Here is a 21913-nt window from a genome sequence, read left to right as displayed (position 1 = left end):
AGCACCACCCTCTCAATTCTAGGACTTGATCAGATTGCTGTTTGAAAGGGCAGTTAGTTCTACAGTCTTTACTCAGAATTACTCCTAAGGCCTCCTGCTGGAGTGTAATACTACCGGCTAATCAATACTCCCTTCTACCAACAGAGGAGGTCTGCAGAGGTAGTTCATTAAGGAGAAATTTTAGTTACCTGTAAATGGACCTCTCTAACTGTATTACCACCTCTGCAGACCTGCACTAATCCCTTTTCTTCAGAGTCCTTTATAGGACATACTGAGGCAGAGAAGAACTGAGAACAGGTTAGGGAGCAGGACCATATAGCTTTGGGTCAAGGACTACTGGGAGGCCAACGAGGCAGGGAAGCCACCAAGTGACTTTAATACTAGCATCAATACCATGGTTCCCATTGTGTAAATCCAAGATTCCTCATGAAAAATGAGTATGTCCAAATATAAGTAAAGAAAGATACTGCTGAAAAATGTCATAACCTATATAGAAAACTTCAGTCTTTAGGATTCTTCTAACTTGGCATCTGAGCCAACTGTGTGGAGCCGTTTGGTGAAAGGTTTCTTGGCACAACTTTTGAATCACCTGCCTAATCTATACTCTGGCCCGACCTAGCAATTCCACTTTGATATCCATTTCACTGAATGCTTGTTTTCAGAAGGAAAATTTATGACCTCTGAGTTTGGGATTTGAGGTGTAACTCACGAGTGAACAAAATGCAATATATGCCTCATTATTTAAAGCCTGCCTGACTGACCAGATATAAGGAAATCCAAATACTCCAGGAACTGTGAGAGTTGCCGAGCTGCAACCTTCTCAGTGACCCTTCAAAAAAAGGCAGATGTCCCATTGGTCAATCATTAGCACGTAGTCATAATCAAGACTGGTTTCTTGAGCAGAGACCTCAACAATAGTCCCCTAAAGGGAAACAATGATGATCTCTACCAACAATGGACTCAGTCCAGTTCCCCTCCACTGTCCCTCCCTAGCTGGGAAGGGACATGGGTCTATCTCATAGGCTGTAACTCAAAGCTGCCCAGCATTTCAAAAACCTTAGAAAGGAACAAGGGCTAAAACTCAGGCAGCAAAGAAAACCTAGCATTTGCCCACTAGAGATATTATTCTGTTTCCACCGAAGTAACTAAGACTGGATCCCAGTGATTTTATCTTCAAAGTAACATGAAAATTCTCCACAGTGAGAAAAACATGACTGTTTTGCTAACTGGAGGTCACTAGCATTTAACAAGCTATCAACAGCTCAGAACAGTTCCACTGTCAGAGACTGAACAGCACTTCTTTACTTCCTATATAACAACAACATACAGTGTTAAAAATCTGTATGTCAGGATCAGTTTGACTTGTCATCAGACTCCAACCAACAGCACTCTAGCCATCTCCCCTCTTGCTTCATCAATGAATCATGGTGACCACTGAGGACAAAACTGGGACAGAGAGCATTAGAAGCAGCTGTATTGATAGTTGAGGACAAAAGATTATTATGAAGTCCTATGTCCTACTAAACCATCGAGAGCATGGTCAGTTGGTAGAACAGTATTTGCCCACAAAGTTACCAGGAAACTCACTGTGTTCCATCAACCTTTAAGGTCAGACCATTAAAAGAGGTCCCACATATAACCTACACTTAAGACAAGTGCACAACCTCACGGTAGGGTGGAAAAGACATGCCCATGATACTAGTATATATTGCAATGTTTGAGCTGCAACTATGGCAGGATAATGTCCAAATTCTAATAATTTCACTGGAATTATTAACAAAACTCATGAAAATATTTCTATTGCTCTAAACTTGTGCAAAATCTTTATTTTACAAAACTTAAATCAACTTGACAGAATCTCTAACGAGATTCTAACTGGCAACAATATTTATCGGTCTTTCCTTTTGGAGATACTTGTAATGTCTTCAAAAGAACGAAAAGACAAATGGAAGGAGGAGATGGAAGAATGGGTGGGAAATGAAGAGGGGAAAAGAAGGGTAGTAGCAAGGATGCAGGATCATCTTTTGTTGTGGCAGTACTAGAGAAGGGGATTCTGAAGCAATACAGGCTGCCCGTTCTGACCTTGCATTTGTCAATATCCTGAATGCTCTGCCAAGCTACACCTATAATAGAAAAGTGATAGAGGCTCCAAATTCTGGAAAGGTTTAGGTATGCTCATGTGTGGACTGAGTTGCTTTTTGATACAAAATGGCTAGATTCTTTGACCTGGGTAATGTAATGCTGACAACAGACTTCACAAGACAAAGGTGTACGAATATTTAGAAAAACAGTCATTAGAACAAAGGAATGTATTTTCATACCTGTTCTCTGTCTCCAGTTCATTCTTCCGTAGATTTGCATCATCTAGCAGGCTCTGCAACAAGGCAATCTTTTCATTGTCGGAACCTTCTTGGTTAAGCTTCAGCATCTTGTTCTCATGCTGAAGACGAATGAGTTTCTCCCTGGAGAAACAAAATAAAAACTTCTATACAAATCGTATAGATCGCTACAAGGAGCAAATCACAGGAAGTGTGAATATAATTTTCTCTTTACCAGTTTTAGAGATGATTAGAGTAATTGTTAGTAATTGATAGAAGTAATTGTTACTTCACTTGAACCACCAAAACAGTAACATGTGATAGGGTTACTTATTCTGTTTGGAACCTGAAGTTTTAGATGGAGATTCAGTCATTTTCAGAAGACAACTGCTTGGGATTTGATTCAGTATTCGTCAGCTTATATATCACATCACTAATAAATGTTAAAGAAATATAATACACACAAAAGAAAGTTACTCATCCATAGCTGGCATTCTTTGAGTACCTTATTACACAGATCCATACTCATGGAACGTGTCTATATATTGCACCAAAGCCTGCATCAGTGGGGAACGAGTGGACTTTGTCTTGAGCTATGAAATATTCCAGGCGAAGCTTAAAAAGAGATGTGGACCCCCATGTACCTTCATTTGTTTCTACTTCATTGGAATCCAACACAGACTCAAAAGAAGTGCGGATAGAAAATGGGGATGTGGATCTGTACTAAATCTACTGAAAAAATTCCAGGCATAGTTGAATAACTTGCTTTTTTCTTTTGTGTACTGTTAGTTGAGATACCCACACTTGGAAGACTGACAAGTGGTAAACCCGAGAGAACTGATTTGAGGAGAAGACTAAATGACTGCAGGACTCCCCTCTCAAACTGGATTTTTAGAATGATGAGGTGAATAAAGCTGTGTAAAAGGTACAGGCTGAACTCCATACAGCAGTGCCAACGAGTCTTTATCAGGGACAAGAATATCCATCGATTCAACCTTTTAAAGCAGGTTTTAACCCATTTTGACAAAGGAAATTGCTTCTTATTTAACCCACAAATAGTCTAGGGGATTTAAGGAAGAATTTTGTTCTGTTAAGATAGTGAACATGGGTCATCTTAGGATATAAAGTATGCAGCATAACCTCCCTTGGCAGGGATAAATGTTGGGCAAAGATGCTGCTCCACATCCTCCTTTCAAAACACAGGGGTAAACAGGTCAGCCACTGAAACCTGGAGCTCACCATTTCTGCTGGATGGTATAAGGGGCACAAGCAGCTTAGGGGTCAATCATAAGACCCATTCTGGAATGTAAATGGGTCAGAAAGACGATGGCTCTGGCCAGCTATGGATTCCCCTTGTGAAGAACAAGTCAGGGATGGTGTAAAGCTGGCACGTTCTCTTCTACACTAGCTCCTGGAGGCTCCCAATGGCAAAGGGGTGGATACACCAGAGAAGGAGTGTGTACTCTGGCAACACATGGCTGGAAGTTGAGGACTGCCCTTGTATTCTGTCAGACCAGGATTTCTGATTTCTAAAATAAGATGTCTTTTTATGACAGTCCAATGAAAGAAAGAACTGAAAGGAGCTATGATATCTAAAAGGTGGTGTTTCTCCTGGAAGTTCACTGTTAAAGAAACAGTTTACCTAGAATCCCTTCCTTCTTCTAACAACCTACCTCGGTAGCTGGTAGCTCTTTGCTGTCAATCCCTGCTGGAACCACTATCCCTACATCTTATAGAGGAGGAGTGGTTCTCTAGGGAGTGATGGTGCTGCTTTTTCTGATTTTTCTCATGATCTCTCAATATCAAGGAAGAAGCTTTCAGTAACAAACTCAAAGTCACTCTTCAAAACATTCCAGTCCCTCGCAGAGTTGAACTTTGACTTGCCTCAAGGATGGGACTTGAAATAAAGGATGGCTCAGACTCTGCCCTAGAAGCTATATCTTTTTCCATCAGTATCAACCAGAGTGGAGACCCAGGTAGTTATGGGCTCAAGTAATAAACTGCAAGCAGACAGAGGATCCTGAGGCAAGCGCCCCTCACTGAGCATTGAGTATCAAGGTCTGTTACGATATGTCTACACAGCCCACAACAGTGAGTCTCCCAGCCTGGGTCAACAGACTGGGGCTTGTGCTACCACGCTAAAAGTAATTGTGTAGACATTGCAGCTTGGGCGAGAGCTTTGGCTCTGAAGCCTAGGGATGGGGGGGGACATCAGAGCCCAAGCTCCAGCCTGAGCTGCATCCTCAAAGCATTGTCTACACAGCTATTGTTAGTATGGCAGCATGAGGCCAAGTCTGTCAATCCGGGCTGGGAGGCTTGCTGGCACGGAGATGCGTAGACATACCATTACAGGTTTCCTGTCTCTACAGCAAGGTTAGGTCTTAAAGCTCATCTTTCTTCCTGGGTCTGCCACCATGGAAGAATGACCATCACACTGAGGATAGGAGAGAGAGATGACTAGAAAACCGAAACAACTTAATCCCTAAATACTTATAAACAGAAAAACTGTCAAGGTTCCTTCCCCACTCTGAACTCTAGGGTACAGATGTGGGGACCTGCATGAAAGACCCCCTACACTTATTCTTACCAGCTTAGGTTAAAAACTTCCTCAAGGTACAAACTTTTCCTTGTCCTTGAACCCTATGCTGCCACCACCAAGCGTGTTAAACCAAGAACAGGGAAAGAGCCCACTTGGAGATGTCTTCCCCCAAAATATCCCCCCAAGCCCTACACCCCCTTTCCTGGGGAAGGCTTGATAAAAATCCTCACCAATGTGCATAGGTGAACACAGACCCAAACCTTTGGATCTTAAGAACAATGAAAAAGCAATCCAGTTCTTAAAAGAAGAATTTTAATTGAAGAAAAAGTAAAAGGATCACCTCTGTAAAATCAGGATGGTAAATACCTTACAGGGTAATCAGATTCAAAACAGAGAATCCCTCTAGGCAAAACCTTAAGTTACAAAAAGACACACAAACAGGAATATACATTCCATTCAGCACAACCTATTTTACCAGCCATTTAACAAAAGGAAATCTAACGCATTTCTAGCTAGATTACTGACTAATTTAACAGAAGTTCTGAAGAGCACTCCTGATCTGGTCCCGGCAAAAGCATCACAGACAGACAGACCCTTTGTTCCCCCCTCTCCAGCTCTGAAAGTATCTTGTCTCCTCATTGGTCATTTTGGTCAGGTGCCAGCGAGGTTATCTTAGCTTCTTAACCCTTTACAGGTGAAAGGGTTTTGCCTCTGGTCAGGAAGGATTTTATAGTTCTGTATACAGAAAGGTGGTTACCCTTCCCTTTATATTTATGACACTAACTCTACCTATTACTATGCTTAGTTGACTGTTTACAATAAAAACTAACTCTTGACCAAGGAGAAATAACAAAGGAAAATGATCAAAGGACTGAAAAAGTTAAGGAGTTCTAATTTGCTGCCTTGGAGACTGGAAGGAACCAAAGGTGAACAGTAGGCATGGCTCCTTCTAAAGCCCTACCTCAAACTTTTCATAGCTCAAGGTGAAGTCTGCATTGCCCCCAAAGAACAAAGCTTTCCAGAGGGCTCTGGGATTAGTATGGAAAACGCAGGTACATCACAAGAGTATGTATCTCTGACAATATTAGAAGGGAAAGCTCTTTTTAAAAATAGAGGATAAACTTAGCTTGGAACTGACAGCATGGTTTTATCTAAATTATAGTTGAACTCTCACTATATCATAATCACGTGCAGACTGTATAATATACTGATCAGAATGTATGCTTACCATTGCCTACCACTGCTAAATGGCACTTTCCCAAGACCTTTTCTGTCTGGTTTTAAAACATGGTAGCTGCCTATTTACCATAGGAAGCCGTTACTGAAGGTATTTTGTACTGCTTTTCCCAAGCCTCTATATGAAAATCTCCTTTTTATTCACAGTTCTGAATCAATAAAGAAATAAGTGATTCAGAACTGAAGGAACTTAAGGGCCTAGCCCTGCAACTGCTTGCTGGAAAAGCACTTACTCTTGCGTGTGGTCCCCTACACATCAGGAGCACTATTCACCATAGTAAGCACTATATCTGTCAGTAAGCATTTGCAGAATTAGAGTCCTGGGATGTGGACAGCAGTGCACACCAAAATGCTGTGCTGTAACTGCTCCCATGCGAATGCTTTGGGTACAAACTAAACGACTCCTACTTTGCATTAATGTAGTCCTCTTCAAACAGGACTACTTGAATGTAGTCACATTAGTAAGAGTACAACACGAGTATAGCAGTAGGAATATACTACCAACCCCCTGATCAGGATGGTGAAGGTGACTGTAGAATGCTCAGGGAGATAGAGAAGCTACAAAGGCAGAAAATGCAATAATAATGGGGGTTTCAAACTATCCCCATATTGACTGGGTACATGTCACCTCAGGATGGAATGCAGAGATAAAGTTTCTTGACACCATAAATGACTGCTTCTTGGAGCAGCTAGTCCTGGAACCCACAAGGGGAGAGGCAATTCTTGATTTAGACCTAAGTGGAACACAGGGTCTGGTCCAAGAGGTGAACATAACTGAAGAGCTTGGTAATAGTGACCATAATGTAATTACATTTAACATCCTTGTAGGGGGAAAACAGCTGGAAAAACCCACTACAGTAATATTTAACATCAAAAAGGGGAACTACACAAAAATGAAGACCGTTAAAAGGAAGAGTCACAAGGGAGAAATGCCTGCAAACTGCAAGGGGACTATTTAAAAACTCCACAATAGAGGCTCCAACTAAATGTATACCCCAAATTAATAAAGACAGTAAGAGGACCAAAAAATGCCACCATGGCTAAACAGCAGAGTAAAAGAGGTGGTTAGAGGCAAAAAGGCAACCTTTAACATTGGAAGTCAAATACTAGTAAGGAAAATAGAAAGGAACATAAACTGTGGCACATTAAGTGTAAGTGTAAAGCAGGCAGGCCAAGAAAGAATTTGAAGAGCAAGTAGCAAAAGACAAAAAAAATTGCTGTTAGGTTTTATAAGTACATGAGAAGCATGAAGCTGGCCAAAAAATCAGTGGGGCCACTGGACAACTGAGATGCTAAAGGAGCACTCAAGGAACACAAGGCCGTTGTGGAGAAGTTAAATGAGTTCTTCACATTGGTCTACGTTGCAGAGGATATGGGGGAGATCCCCATTCCTGAGCCATTCTTTTTAGATGACAAATCTGAAGAACTGTCCCAAATTGAGGCATCAGTAGAGGTGGTTTTGGAAGAAATTGATAAATTAAACAGTAAAACACAACACCAAGATAAAATGGTATTTCTGAAGGAACTAAAATGTGAAATTGTGGTATGTATTCTATCACTTAAATCAGCTTCTATAGAAGATGGATGGAGGGTAGCTAATGTAATGCCTATTTTTAAAAAGGCTTCAGAGGTGATCCTGGAAATTATAGGTCAGTATCTAAAATCGTTACCAGGAAAACTGGTTGAAATTACAGTAAAGAACAAAATGATCAGAAATGCAGATAATCTCAATATGTTGGGGAAGAGTCAACACAGCACAGGGAAATCATGCCTCACCAATCTATTAGAATTCTTTGTGGGAGTCAACAAGCATGTGGACAAAGGTGATACAGTGTACTTGGACTTTCAGAAAACCTTTCACAAGGTCCCTCACCGAAGACTTTTAAGCAAAGTAAGCGGTCATGGGATAAGAGGGAAGGTCCCCTAATGAATCAGAAACTGGTAAAAAGATAGGAAATACAGAATAGGAATAACTGCTCAGTTTTCAAAAAGGGGAGAGGTAAATAGTGGGATCCCCCAAGGATCTGTACTGGGACAAGTGCTGTTCAACATATTTATAAATAATCTGGAAAATGGGGTCAACAGTGAGGTGGCAAAATTTGCACAATACAAAAAGATAGTTACATTCAAAGCTAACTACAAAGGAATCTCACAAAACTGGGCGATTAGGCAACAAGTGGCAGATGAAATTTAATACTGATAAATGCAAAATAATGCACATTGGAAAAAATAATCCCACCTATACTTACAAAATGATAGGGTCTAAAGCAGCTGTTAACACTGAAGAAAGATCTTTGAGTCATTGTGGATAGTTTTCTGAAAACATCCGCTCAATGTGCAGCAGCAGTCAAAAAAGCTAACAATGTTTGGAACCATTAGCAAAGGGATAGATTATAAGACAAAAAATATCATATAAATCCATGGTACGCCCACACCGTGTGTGCAGTTCTGGTTGTTTCAAATCTCAGAAAAGATCTACTAGAATTGGAAAGGATACAGAGAAGGGCAACAAAATGATTAGGGGTATGGAGCAGCTTCCATCTGAGGAGAGATTAAAAAGACAGACTGTTCAGGTTAGAAAAGAGACAACTAAAGGGGGATATGAGAGAGGCCTATAAAATCACGAATGGCATGGAGAAAGTGAAAAAGGGAGTGTTATATACCCCCTCACATAACACAAGAACTGGGGGGGGGTCACCCATGGAAATTAATAGGCAACAGGTTTAAAAACAAGCAAAAGAAAGTACTTCTTCACATAACATAGAATCATAGAATATCAGGGTTGGAAGGGACCCCTGAAGGTCATCTAGTCCAACCCCCTGCTCGAAGCAGGACCAATTCCCAGTTAAATCATCCCAGCCAGGGCTTTGTCAAGCCTGACCTTAAAAACCTCTAAGGAAGGAGATTCTACCACCTCCCTAGGTAACGCATTCCAGTGTTTCACCACCCTCTTAGTGAAAAAGTTTTTCCTAACATATGGTCAACCTGTGGAACTTGGTGTCATGGGATGTTGTGAAGGACAAAATTATAAATGGGTTCAAAAAAGAATTAGATAAAATTCATGGAGGGTGGGTGCACCAATGGCTATCTGCCAAGATGGTCAGGAACACAACCCCATGCTCTGGGTGTCCCTAAAAGTCTGACTGCCAGAAGTTGGGACTGGATGACAGGGGATGGATCAGTCAAAATTGCCCTGTTCTGTTAATTTCCTCTGAAGCATCTGGCACTGGCAACTGACAGAGACCGGATGTTGGGCTAGATGGACCATAGATCTAACCCAGTATGGCTGTTCTTATGACTGCAGGATCCCCACCAGGTGGCAATGAAGGACCTGTGTACTTAGCATACTGCAACATTACAGGGCAAATTAGATGAGAGAGGAGGGGCACTTTTGCCTGGAAGCCCATTTTTTACATTGTTATTAATTATTAAATGTTTATTATGGTAATGACTGAGGGCCAACCAAGAATTTTGACACAACAAATCCTGCTTTAGATACAACAAATCCTGCATCTTGGCAGAGGGTTAGACTAAATGACCCTTGTGGTCCCTTGTAACCCTCTAATTCTATAATGGGGCCCCACTGTGCTAAGCGCTGTACAAACACACAGTAAAAAGGAGTACTTGTGGCACCTTAGAGACTAACCAATTTATTTGAGCATAAGCTTTCATGAGCTACAGCTCACTTCATTGGATGCATACTGTGGAAAGTGTAGAAGATCTTTTTATACACAAAAAGCATGAAAAAAATACCTCCCCCCACCCCACTCTCCTGCTGGTAATAGCTTATCTAAAGTGATCACTCTCCTTACAATGTGTATGATAATCAAGTTGGGCCATTTCCAGCACAAATCCAGGTTTTCTCCACCCCCCCCCCCACACAAACCCACTCTCCTGCTGGTAATAGCTTATCTAAAGTGACCACTCTCCTTACAATGTGTATGATAATCAAGGTGGGCCATTTCCAGCACAAATCCAGGGTTTAACAAGAACATCTGAGGAGGGGGAGGGGGTAAGAAAAAACAAGGGGAAATAGGTTACCCTACATAATGACCCAGCCACTCCCAGTCTCCATTCAAGCCTAAGTTAATTGTATTCAATTTGCAAATGAATTCCAATTCAACAGTTTCTCGCTGGAGTCTGGATTTGAAGTTTTTTTGTTGTAATATCGCAACTTTCATGTCTGTAATCGCATGACCAGAGAGATTGAAGTGTTCTCCGACTGGTTTATGAATGTTATAATTCTTGACATCTGATTTGTGTCCATTTATTCTTTCTTTATTTCTTCAGACTGGACAGTCTCTACGTAAAAGAGTTCATAAACACTTCCATCTCTCTGGTTGGATTGGATACAATTAACTTAGGCTTGAATGGAGACTGGGAGTGGCTGGGTCATTATGCAAGGTAACCTATTTCCCCTTGTTTTTTCTTACCCCCTCCCCCTCCTCAGACCTTCTTGTTAAACCCTGAATTTGTGCTGGAAATGGCCCAACTTGATTATCATACACATTGTAAGGAGAGTGATCACTTTAGATAAGCTATTACCAGCAGGAGAGTGGGGTGGGGGGAAGTATTTCCTTCCTTAGAGGTTTTTAAGGTCAGGCTTGACAAAGCCCTGGCTGGGATGATTTAACTGGGAATTGGTCCTGCTTCGAGCAGGGGGTTGGACTAGATGACCTTCAGGGGTCCCTTCCAACCCTGATATTCTATGATTCTATGATTCTATTTTTTTCATGCTTTTTGTGTATAAAAAGATCTTCTACACTTTCCACAGTATGCATCCGATGAAGTGAGCTGTAGCTCACGAAAGCTTATGCTCAAATAAATTAGTTAGTCTCTAAGGTGCCACAAGTACTCCTTTTCTTTTTGCGAATACAGACTAACACGGCTGTTACTCTGAAACACACAGTAGTAGACTGTCCCTCCCCAAAAGAACTTGCAATCTACTGGTTTCTTATGAATGTAGTCGGCATTTATTCAACTTCCCCGAGCTGCCTTTCAAGGTGACCTGCAAAGGATTTTTTTAAGAAGGGCTTATGCACTGTTTTCCTCATCATGACATATAAAGAAGGCCTGAAAGGTTTTTTGTTTTTTATTTTAAAAAGAGGTTCGCCTCCTGCCCTCTGCTTGTTTGTATACCTTAGAAAGTGACAGGAATGTCAACTCTGGTCTTCCCTCATTTTCCTGGAGGATTTGCAGTAGGATCTCACAGGGAGTATATTGTTCTTACATCTTAACTGAAGGGGTGAAGGTGCTGAATCTAAGATATTCTTCTCTAAACTCTTAAAGATGGTATTTAAAAAAAACGGTGAACAGTATGACTGAAAATTCCTTCCTCACTCAATGGATCAACTTTCACCCTTCTTGGCTGTCGTGATGTACTATTACACTAGCTTTCCTGGAACCAAAAGCCTCATCTAGACTAGGAAACTTTTTTTTTTTTAAATATTGGCTAATATGATTTTATATATCACGAAGCCATCGTCTACATGAGGTGGTAGGTGGTGTTTAATGTCATTTTAGCTAAATTGCTTAAAAAAAAACTGCTCTTTTTTCCTAGTCCAGACAAGACTAGTGTCTTTCAAGCTAGAAGGTACCTGATTTCCAAGTTTAACATTAAATAAAAACCCGTTTCCTCCAGGGAAAAAATACTTTCAGACCTTCCCTATTAATCATAAAGAACCAAGCTCGCACAAGTCACAACAGAGGAATGTTCCCTGTGGTGTCCAGATTAGTTATAAATGTTGAAGGCTGTGTGGCCTGGTGGATAGGGCATTGGAATGGGAGTCAGGAAACCTGGATTCTATTCTCAGCTCTGTCACTGAGCTGCTTGATATCCTTGGGCAAGTCACTTCACCACTTCGTGTGTGTTTCCCCTCCCACCCTTTGCCTATAGGGCCCAGAGCTCCATTGAGAATGCTGAGGTTTGTTTTCTCTCCTTTGTAGGTTACCTTTAAGGCTCTTGTGATAAATGCCTCTTTGAAAATACTGCTTCAGAAAGCATTAATCCCCTCTTCACTGCTTTTTAACTAACCTTGAACTAACTCATGTCACAGCAACGTACAGTAAAATTGCCAGAAAGGAATCCCCTTTTGTTAGTAGCCATCCAGCAAGTACCACCTTCACCACTCCAGAGAAGAGTTCTCAAACCCATATGCATCTGCCCAATCATTGAAAACAGATGTACTGACATCTCAAGAGGAAAAAATAATTCCAATGGAGTTACAATGTATTTCTTAGAGATGGGGGTCCCCTAATTACTCCAGTTTCAAGCTGCAGTGATACTAGACTGTCTGGACAATATTAAATACACCCTGGACAGTCTTAAACCATACTGATTTTCAACTCTGACTTTATTCTCCTCATTTTCCCTGTTTTTTGACAAGTACTCCTGTTCTTTTTCCCTCACTTGATAATACAAATGATTTTTAAATCCAGTTTTCAGTTTGATATTTTAATTGTTTTCTCTTCAACAACATGAAGTCCCATTGTTACAAATGTTTTTCTTTTCTAACATGCCTAAAAATAGTAATATCACAAACTCTTTAGAGAAATGAGATCCAGTGAAAGCACTTAAAAAAAAAAAAACCAGTATGATACAGGCTGAGGGAAGGTCAAATAAAATTCATCACAAGTGTAAGAGGAATGGCTTTGTAAGAAATCCAAAGGAGGAGAAAAGAACTAGTGTGAATCTTAGGGATAAACTTAAAAACACTGAAAAAGAACTAATCGTGTGCATACACATCCTAAAGTCTATGCAAACAATAAGCATGATTTCACTTACTTGATTTCAGGAGTAACAATTTCTGCTGCTAGGCTGTCTGAAGACTCCTGGCTTCCCAGTGGCATCAATCCTGTTTCAGACATAAACAAAGAAAAGGATTAACAGAAAGTACAATAATTTTTGTTTCAAAAGGCGATGGATAAATATTGTTCAACAGGATTAAATTTGAAGAGAACATTTAAAACAATATGCTCCTTGTGAGTATGAGAGAAATAATACAGAGTCACACTATAATAGGAAGGAAAGATGAACATAACTCCATTTTTGAACAGGTTTTCGGTTTCCATTTTCCTCCATTTTGGACAAAGTTCTTTTTGTTGGTGGTGGTGTGTGTTTTTTTGTTTTTGTTTGGGTTTTTTTTCAAAAAGAAAAGGAGGACTTGTGGCACCTTAGAGACTAACCAATTTATTTGAGCATAAGCTTTCGTGAGCTACAGCTCACTTCATCGGACGCAACTGTAGCTCACGAAAGCTTATGCTCAAATAAATTGGTTAGTCTCTAAGGTGCCACAAGTACTCCTTTTCTTTTTGCGAATACAGACTAACATGGCTGTTACTCTGAAACCTTTGTTTTTTTTTTTGTTGTTTTTTTACACACAAGTTACGGTTTATTCCTTGGTTCATGTAAAAATATGAATATTTGCATGGTGTGATATATGGAATATAAATCAATGCATATGTGCCATATGCACCACATAAAAGTTTAGGAAAACTATGTTAGGACATTAATGCTAATTTTTTGGAGATGAGGGAGATAAGAAAGTTGGTTTCTCACTGCCATTACTTAGAAATCAAACTCTTAAAACTTTTTTAAAACATCACATTTCGGAAGAGACCAAGCATGGAAAATTTCAGCCAGAGGTTGAAAGCTTCATGAAATTCTGAACATCTAAAAATGTGATTATAGCAGAAGTTGTTTTGTAATCTCAAGTTAGTGGATGTTAATTGGTCAACTATAAAACAAAGGTAAACCTGTCTACCTTGCACCTGTGAAACCTCTGTGGACGTTCTTTAGAAAAAAGGAACTTCGGTTTCTCTTTCTCCATTACCTGAAGTGGTGAGCTGCCCTTCTTGTGCTTGTACACATCGAAGCTCTTCGATAGTTTCTTTTAGGGAATCTCTTTCCGTTCTTAACCTCTGTGTGATAGGAAGGACAATAAATATTAATCTCATCTCTACAAATCCATCTTTAACTCTAAGCAAGTTGCCACTATGCACATCATTGCCAGCACTTTAACAAAGAGGATTAATGTGCACTGCTAGAAACGCCTTTCATAGCAAGGAATCCCAATTCATTCCCCAGGCAGAATTTAAAAAAATAAATAAATAAGGAGCAACTACTCACCAATAACTGTGGTTCTTTGAGAGTCCTGTACCTGAATAACTATACTTGTGGGGTCAAGACACCTGTACCATGAACTTCCAGAAACGTAAGGAGAGCAGTAACCCCAACAGGGCCACTCACATTGTCTTTCCTCTCCTCTTGTGCAGGGTTCCTAGCTATCCAATGGAAGCGGGCCAACACACTTTCAATTCCTTCCCCTAATATGGGAATTTTTAACCCCACTCAGAAGAAGACAGGAAGGCAGGTGGGGAATGGGAATATGCAGAAGCAAAACACTTGAGGAACTATGATTACTGGTAAGTAACTTCTCTTTCTCCTTCAAGGGCCTCTGCATACTTCCAGTGGTGGAAGATCAGTGAGCAGCATAACCCCCTAAGAAAGTCAATGGCCTTGACCTTTAGTAGAGCATTCAGTTGAGACTGGGACATGGATGAAAACTAACTGCTTGTGGCTCAATCCAGGCAAGACTGAGGTAATGCTGGTTGGAAAATAAAATCATGAAAAAATGGCAAGGATAATATCTGTCCCTCTGAGTGTTTCTCATCTGTTGTTCAAATTTGCAACATTCAGGAGACTGTTTAGATTCCCAGCTTCTTGATCAGGGAAGAAGCAACGCCCAGGATGACATTTTATTTAACAGTGCCCTAGAACTGATCAGTCACTAAACATGTTTTTAAAAGTATTAAGCCCTGTCTCTTCCAGTTGATTGGTGGTATTTAAAAACATTAGACTTAATTGTGTCAGCGAACACATTTTAAAAACACTAATGATTTTTTTGTCAAGACACTGCACAAGATCCTCCAGTCTAATGCTTTTTCTCATTGGCCAGTGTCATTACCTGACAGTCCAGGTTTGGATGAGTTTAAAAATACTGATGTCCTTCTCAGGGACTTTATATAGACTGTCCGACACCTCCATGTGGGAAGAAATTAAAAAGTTGGGGTTATTGAGGCTCTCTCAAATGCCAGGCCCAAATGGTCAGATTACAGGAAGGTTCAGTACAAAGAATGGGAGCTATTCGGTGTCTCTGGCATCAACAGGTCTCACTACAACCAGAAATAGCATTGATAGTACTGGCTATCCCAGACTCCAGGACCATGGGAACTGTGGACTCTTTGACACTCAGAGCCCTGAATAGCTGCCCACTTCATACCAGAGTTACATGACAACTAGATCTGCAGGTGGAGTAGAGGATGGTCTAGGGTAAAAATCTAAGCTGCAGTCTGCCTCAGAAGAACTAGGATGTGAGTCAAGTGACCAAGAACTCCAGGACAGTCTTCAACCTCCATCCAGGTACAGAGCTAATGTTCGTGAGCAGCTCCTCGCAGCTGATCTTGATGAATGCTCTCCCACCATGCCTGATCAACCCAAGTGCACCTGGGGGTCTCGGGCACTTTGGCAAGCAGTTCTCTGCTCCACCTTTGCTGGTCAGAAGGTATGGAAGGGCAGTTAAGGCTTCTTCTCTTTTTATGCCCTCTGAGCCCTGGATGACAGGAGGGGTGAGTGGCCCCAGTTGAGACTGCCCTCTAGAAGATTCCAAAAGTTCGCAGCACATGCACTTTGATCCCACAAATAGGACTATGTAGAGGCTGCACTGAAGATTTTTTACTTTAAAAGAAAACTTCTGAGTTACCTCCAGAGGAATATTGAAAGTTTGAAACCCAGTTTAAAATTAAATACACTTTACAATTACATTTGAGATTTCTGAGTCTTCCACTGCTGGATGCTCAAAGCAAAAACCTGTGACACTGTACACATGAGGAATCGGTGTAGGAGGTTAGATAAAGACAGCATGGGGAGGGACAGGAGAAAAGGATATCGAGAAGAAAAAAAAAAAAAGACACAAATGTGTCTTCCTGGCTCTTCATTTTTAAAATCTACTGCACACATTTTCGTAGTTACCCTGAAGCCAGATGATCGGTTTATCAAACTCCATAGTTATTATATTTATACAATATTTTACCCAGACAACAGACAATTTAAAGTGAACAAAGAACTATAACTTGGCTAAACAGGTAATTTTGATAAGCAGGTCCAGGGTAATAAGGATACAAATTTGTTTCCACCACCACAAAAAAAAGCAACATCTAAACACTTACATCTTTTTCTTTTTGGAGGCTGTCTACTTTTTCTTTCAGCAATTTGTATTCAAATTCTAATTTATCTGCTTTCTTCGATTCTTCAGATAATCTGTTTTGTAGTTCAACTACCTGTGAGACAAAGAAGGAATTGTTTGTCTATCCGTGTTCAACATAATATGCATGAAGTAAAGTTATTAATTACACTACAATGTGAGATCAGTGTTAAAACAAATGGAATATTCATATCTAGCACATTCAAAATGGTTTGTTCACCTATTATTTCAATCATCAAGGTCATTGAAGGGATCAGAATAGTACCACTTCAGTGCAAGTAAAATCTGAAACAACAAAGCTGTGAAGAAGAGAAACTGTTCTTAGTTTGTCCAACCACCCAGCTAATTATACTTTAAAATTTAAATTTGAGTAAAATCTCTATATAACCAATGAATCACCATAACTATACAATTGAGTGGATCAGAGAGATGAGGAAACTGATAATGGCCTTTCTCCATCCTCAAAAGTGTGGGGAAAGAAATCAGAAAAAAACAAACAAAACAAACAAAAAAAAACACCATAGAGAAAATCAGAGGTGCATTCTCCTACTTGCCCTATCTCTCTGTTTTCCAAGCCTCACTTTGAGAAGTCAAGCCTAAGCTTATCTGAACAGGTAATTTTTTGCTCATTTGTAAATGTGTTTTCTCATGGTTTTTGAATCTACTAATATGGAGCTTCATCTCCAAGGAATGACGGTCAAACCGCAAAATCCAAAGGAACAGAGGCACTTTTGATTATTTAACAAGAGGAAGTAATGAGCTATCAAGGTCCAGTCAAAGTTCCCATGGACACTACCATGTAGAAGATCAGCGAACAGCTATTTACAACTAGAAGAGGAGAAAACTGAATAAACCTTTCAGAGTGGACACGCAAGTCATGAAAAACAAATCAGCAAAAAGTTGCCCACTCAAAGCTTTATACCTCCTTTAACAAAGGCTCAGTTCTAGGTATAGAATTAGTAGCATGTCACAGAAAGAGCTTGGATAGAACGGCACTGAAGGAAGATCAGCATGCAAACTCTATAGCTGAATGGAAACTCTGATGAAGATACATCTACTTGTAGCTTCTTGTGAAGCAATTTATAAGGAGCCAATGTCTGCTTTGTTTTAGAGTTAGAGAAAGAGGTATGTGTGTAAATAAAAATACGCTTTAAATAGGGCTGTTGATTAATTGCAGTTAGTTCTCGCGATTAACTCAAATAAAGTAATTGCAACTAATCGCAGTTTTAATCGCACTGTTGAACAATAGAGTACCAATTGAAATTTATTAAATATTTTGGATATTTTTCTACATTTTCAAATTCATTGATTTCAATTACAACACAGAATACGAAGTGTACAGTGCTCACTTTATATTATTTTGATTATAAATATTTGCACTGTAAAAAAAAGCAGTATTTTTCAATTCACCTCATACAAGTACTGTAGTATAATCTCTTTATTATGAAAGTGAAACTTACAAATGTAGATTTTTTTGTGCTACATAACTGCACTCAAAAACAAAACAATGCAAAACTTTAGAGCCTACAAGTCCACCCAGTCCTACTTCTTCCTAAGACAAACAAGTTTGCTTACATTTATGAGAGATAATGCTGCCCGCTTTTTATTTACAATGTCACCTGAAAGTGAGAACAGGCATTTGCATGGCCATTTTGTAGCCAGCATCACAAAGTATTTATGTGTCAGGTATGCTAAACATTCATAAGCCCCTTCATGCTTCGGCCACCATTCCAGAAGACATGCTTCCATAATGATCATGCTTGTTAAAAAAAACAATGTGTCAATTAAATTTGTGACTGAACTCCTGGGGAGAGAATTGTATGTTTCCTTCTCTGTTTTACCCACATTCTGCCATATATTTCATGTTATAGGAGTCTCGGATGATGACCCAGCACATGTTCGTTTTAAGAACACTTTCACCGCAGATCTGACAAAACACAAAGAAGGTATCAATGTGAGATTTCGAAAGATAGCTACAGCATTCGATACAAGGTTTGAGAATCTGAAGTGCCTTCCAAAATCTGAGAGGGACGAGGTGTGGAGCATGCTTTCAGAGGTCTTAAAAGAGCAACACTCTGATGCAGAAATTACGGAACCCGAACCACCAAAAAGAAAAATCAACCTTCTGCTGGTGCCATCTGACTCAGATGATGAAAATGAACATGTGTCGATCCGCACTGCTCTGGATCGTTATCGAGCAGAACCTGTCATCAGCATGGACACATGTCCTCTGGAATGGTGACTGAAGCATCAAGGGACATATGAATCTTTAGCCCATCTGGCATGTAAATACCTAGCAATGCTGGCTATAAAAGTGCCATGCGAACGCCTGTTCTCACTTTCAGGTGACATTGTAAACAAGAACCGGGCAGCATTATCTCGTGCAAATGTAAACAAACCTGTTTGTCTGAGCAATTGGCTGAACAAGAAATAGGAAGGACTAAGTGGACTTGCAGGCGCTGAAGTTTTACATTGTTTTATTTTTGAATGCAGTTCTATTTTTTACATAAGCTTGTACTTAATTTACATTTGTAAGTTCAACTTTATCATTGAAGTGATTGCGCTACATACTTGTATTAGGTGAACTGAAAAATACTATTTCTTTTGTTTTTTACAGTGCAAATATTTGCAATCAAAAATAAATATAAAATGAGCACTGTACACTTTGTATTCTGTGTTGTAACTGAAATCAATATATTTGAAAACGTAGAAAACACCCAAAAATATTTAAATAAATGGTATTCTGTTATTGTTTAACAGCATGATTAATGGAGATTAATTTTTTTAATCGCTTGACAGCCCTAGTTTTAAAATTATAGCGTAACAGTAGCAAAGCCTAAAGTTAAGGTTGCCTAACACTTTCCATGTAACCTTTTGTTTCCAATTATTTATATCTTTGGCAGAAAGAATGAGGTTCCCCTTGTGGTCAGTTGGCTTGTGTGCGTGTGCTGTTCAGCTCAGCTCAGACAGTTCAGCTCGGCTCAACCAACCTCAACATCAAGAGTTAAGTGTTGAAGGCTAGAATGTTGTTGCTCAGTAACACTGTCCAGGTTGCTCAGTGCTTCTGTCCTTGGAGCTCCAAATGTTATCACTATTAGCAGCAGATAAGGCAACCTGCTCATTCAACAGACCTCGATGTTACCCAAAGAAAAATCACAGGCATGGTTCGGTGGCGAAGGCCCTTGGCCATGTTTATTGTCAATGAAGCACTGTACTAGCTCCCTGGATCAATGCCTACAGTTACATTAAAACATGTATGCTCATTACAATGGATTCAGCTCAGTCAGTGGTCAGACTTGCCGCTACCCCATAGGCTGGAAAAAGAGTTAAGGCGAAGTATCTCAACATTTATAGACTGAGACAAACAACAGTCTTTTAGGAACCTAAGTACCACCATGCTTATTTCATGACATCTGTTTGTTACCTCTCTTTGTTCCTAATATCTTGGATGAAACATCCCTATTCATTTTGTCAAACCATCTTCTCTTGTACTAGATTGTGATGTAGCTGTACTAGCTAGAATATATTTGCATAAATATCTAGTGCCTAGTTCACTAGCAACAACGTTGCCAAGTTCATGTACTGGACAGTGAACTCGTAAGCATCTGCTTTAATATATGGCCTGACTTTGGCTCACAGCCTCTGGTTCAGGACTCAGCCCAGGCCCAGTGCTCCAGGCTCTCTCTCTCACTACTACACCCCTTTCCACTGCCCAAGGCTCATCCCATGTTAATGGGGGAACAGGTACGATCAGGTGCAGACACCAGTGCTAATGTGCATGAAGTCCTGGCAGATCAATATAGAGTAGAAGCACAAGCTGCCTCAGAGAGGTATGGACCTTTTGTCCACCCATCTTGAAATAAAGTACTCCCCTTCACCTTTAGTAAACTGGAAAATGTACACTCCCTTCATTTCAGAGGGTGCTGGTAACAAGAGGGGTACTTAACCCTCCCATGGCACATAGGATGAGAAATACACATCCTCTCATCTCGAGGTAACCTGCCAGGGCTGGCACTTAGGGGAAGCGAAAAACATCCCCAAGGCCATGTCTACACTACGAAAGTACTCCGATTTTACAGAAGTCAATTTTTGGGAACAGATTGTATAGAGTGCTTGCGGCCACACTAAGCACATTAATTCGGCGATGTGTGTCCACAGTACCGTGGCAAGCGTCGACATTCCGAGCGGTGTACTGTGGGTAGCTATCCCACACTTCCCGCAGTCCCCAGTGCCCTTTGGAATTCTGGGCTGAGCTCCCAATGCCTGATGGGGCCAAAAATTTGTCACGGGTGGTTATGGGTCAGTGTCCTCAGTCAACTCTCCCTTCCTCCATGAAAGCAGCAGCAGGCAATCATTTCGTGCCCTTTTCCCTGGATTGCCCGAGCAGACGCCATAACATGGTAAGCATGGAGCCTGTTCAGCTCACCGCAGCAGTTATGACCATTGTAAACACCTCGCGCATTATCGTGCAGTTTATGCAGAACCAGCACCTGAAAAACCAGGTGAGGAGGCGACGGCAGCACGGTGATGAGGACATGAACACAGATTTCTCTAAAACCACAGTCCCCAGCAATTTGGAGATCACGGTGTTACTGGGGCAGGCTCATGCTGTGGAATGCCGATTCTGGGCCTGGGAAACAAGCACAGAGTGGTGGGACCGCATAGTGTTGGAGGTTTGGGATGATTCCCAGTGGCTCTGAAACTTTCACACGCGTAAGGGCACTTTCATGGAACTTTGTGACTTGCTTTCCTCTGCCCTGAAGCGCAAGAATACCAAGATGAGAGCAGCCCTCACACTTCACAAGCGAGTGGCAATAGCCCTGTGGAAGCTTGCAATGCCAGACAGCTACCGGCAAGTTGGTAATCAATTTGGAGTAGGCAAATCTACTGTGGGGGTTGCTGTGATACGATTAGCCAACGCAATCGTTGAGCTGCTGCTATCAAAGGTAGTGACTCTGGGAAATGTGCAGGTCACACTAGATGGCTTTGCTGCAATGGGATTCCCTAACTGTGGTGGGGCTATAGACGGAATGCATATCCCTATCTTGGGACCGGACCACCAGGGCAGCTAGTACATAAACCAAAAGGGGTACTTTTCAATGGTGTTGCAAGCACTGGTGGATCACAAGGGACGTTTCGCCAACATCAACTTGGGATGGCCGGGAAAGGTTCATGACGCTTGCATCTTCAGGAACTCTGGTCTGTTTAAATGGCTGCAGAAAGGGATTTACTTCCCAGACCAGAAAATAACTGTTGGGGATGTTGAAATGCCTATAGTTATCCTTGGGGATCCAGCCTTAATGCCCTGGCTCATGAAGCTGTACACAGGCACCCTGGACAGTAGTCAGGAGCTGTTCAAGTATGGACTGAGCAAGTGCAGAATGGTGGTAAAGTGTGCATCTGGACGTTTAAAGGGTTGCTGGCGCAGTTTACTGACTCGCTCAGACCTCAGCGAAACCAATATTCCCATTGTTATTACTGCTTGCTGTGTGCTCCACAATCTCTGTGAGAGTACAGGGAAGATGTTTATGGCAGGATGGGAGGTTGAGGCAAATCGC

At 40.9% G+C, this 21913-nt stretch overlaps 1 protein-coding gene across 4 annotated transcripts in view; it reads right to left on the bottom strand.

The window, feature by feature from the left end:
• Nucleotides 1-21913, bottom strand: part of HOOK3 (hook microtubule tethering protein 3) — a gene marked incomplete at its 3' end in the record, with an annotated part of 143297 nt that overhangs the window by 48526 nt on the left and 72858 nt on the right. For all 4 annotated transcript variants that reach the window (XM_084628916.1, XM_084628918.1, XM_084628917.1 and 1 more), the window contains exons 12-15: nt 16321-16431; nt 13926-14013; nt 12878-12947; nt 2322-2462 (exon numbers count right to left, since the gene is read on the bottom strand). In XM_084628916.1, the coding sequence (XP_084485042.1) occupies nt 2322-2462; nt 12878-12947; nt 13926-14013; nt 16321-16431 (410 nt within the window). The remainder of the gene's footprint in view (nt 1-2321; nt 2463-12877; nt 12948-13925; nt 14014-16320; nt 16432-21913) is intronic.

Source organism: Lepidochelys olivacea, assembly GCF_965140295.1.
Source record: "Lepidochelys olivacea isolate rLepOli2 genome assembly, chromosome: 5".
NCBI classification, from domain to species: Eukaryota; Metazoa; Chordata; order Testudines; family Cheloniidae; genus Lepidochelys; species Lepidochelys olivacea.
The sequence above is the reverse complement of the archived record's forward strand: the minus strand, read 5'-3'. Positions and strand labels throughout refer to the sequence as shown.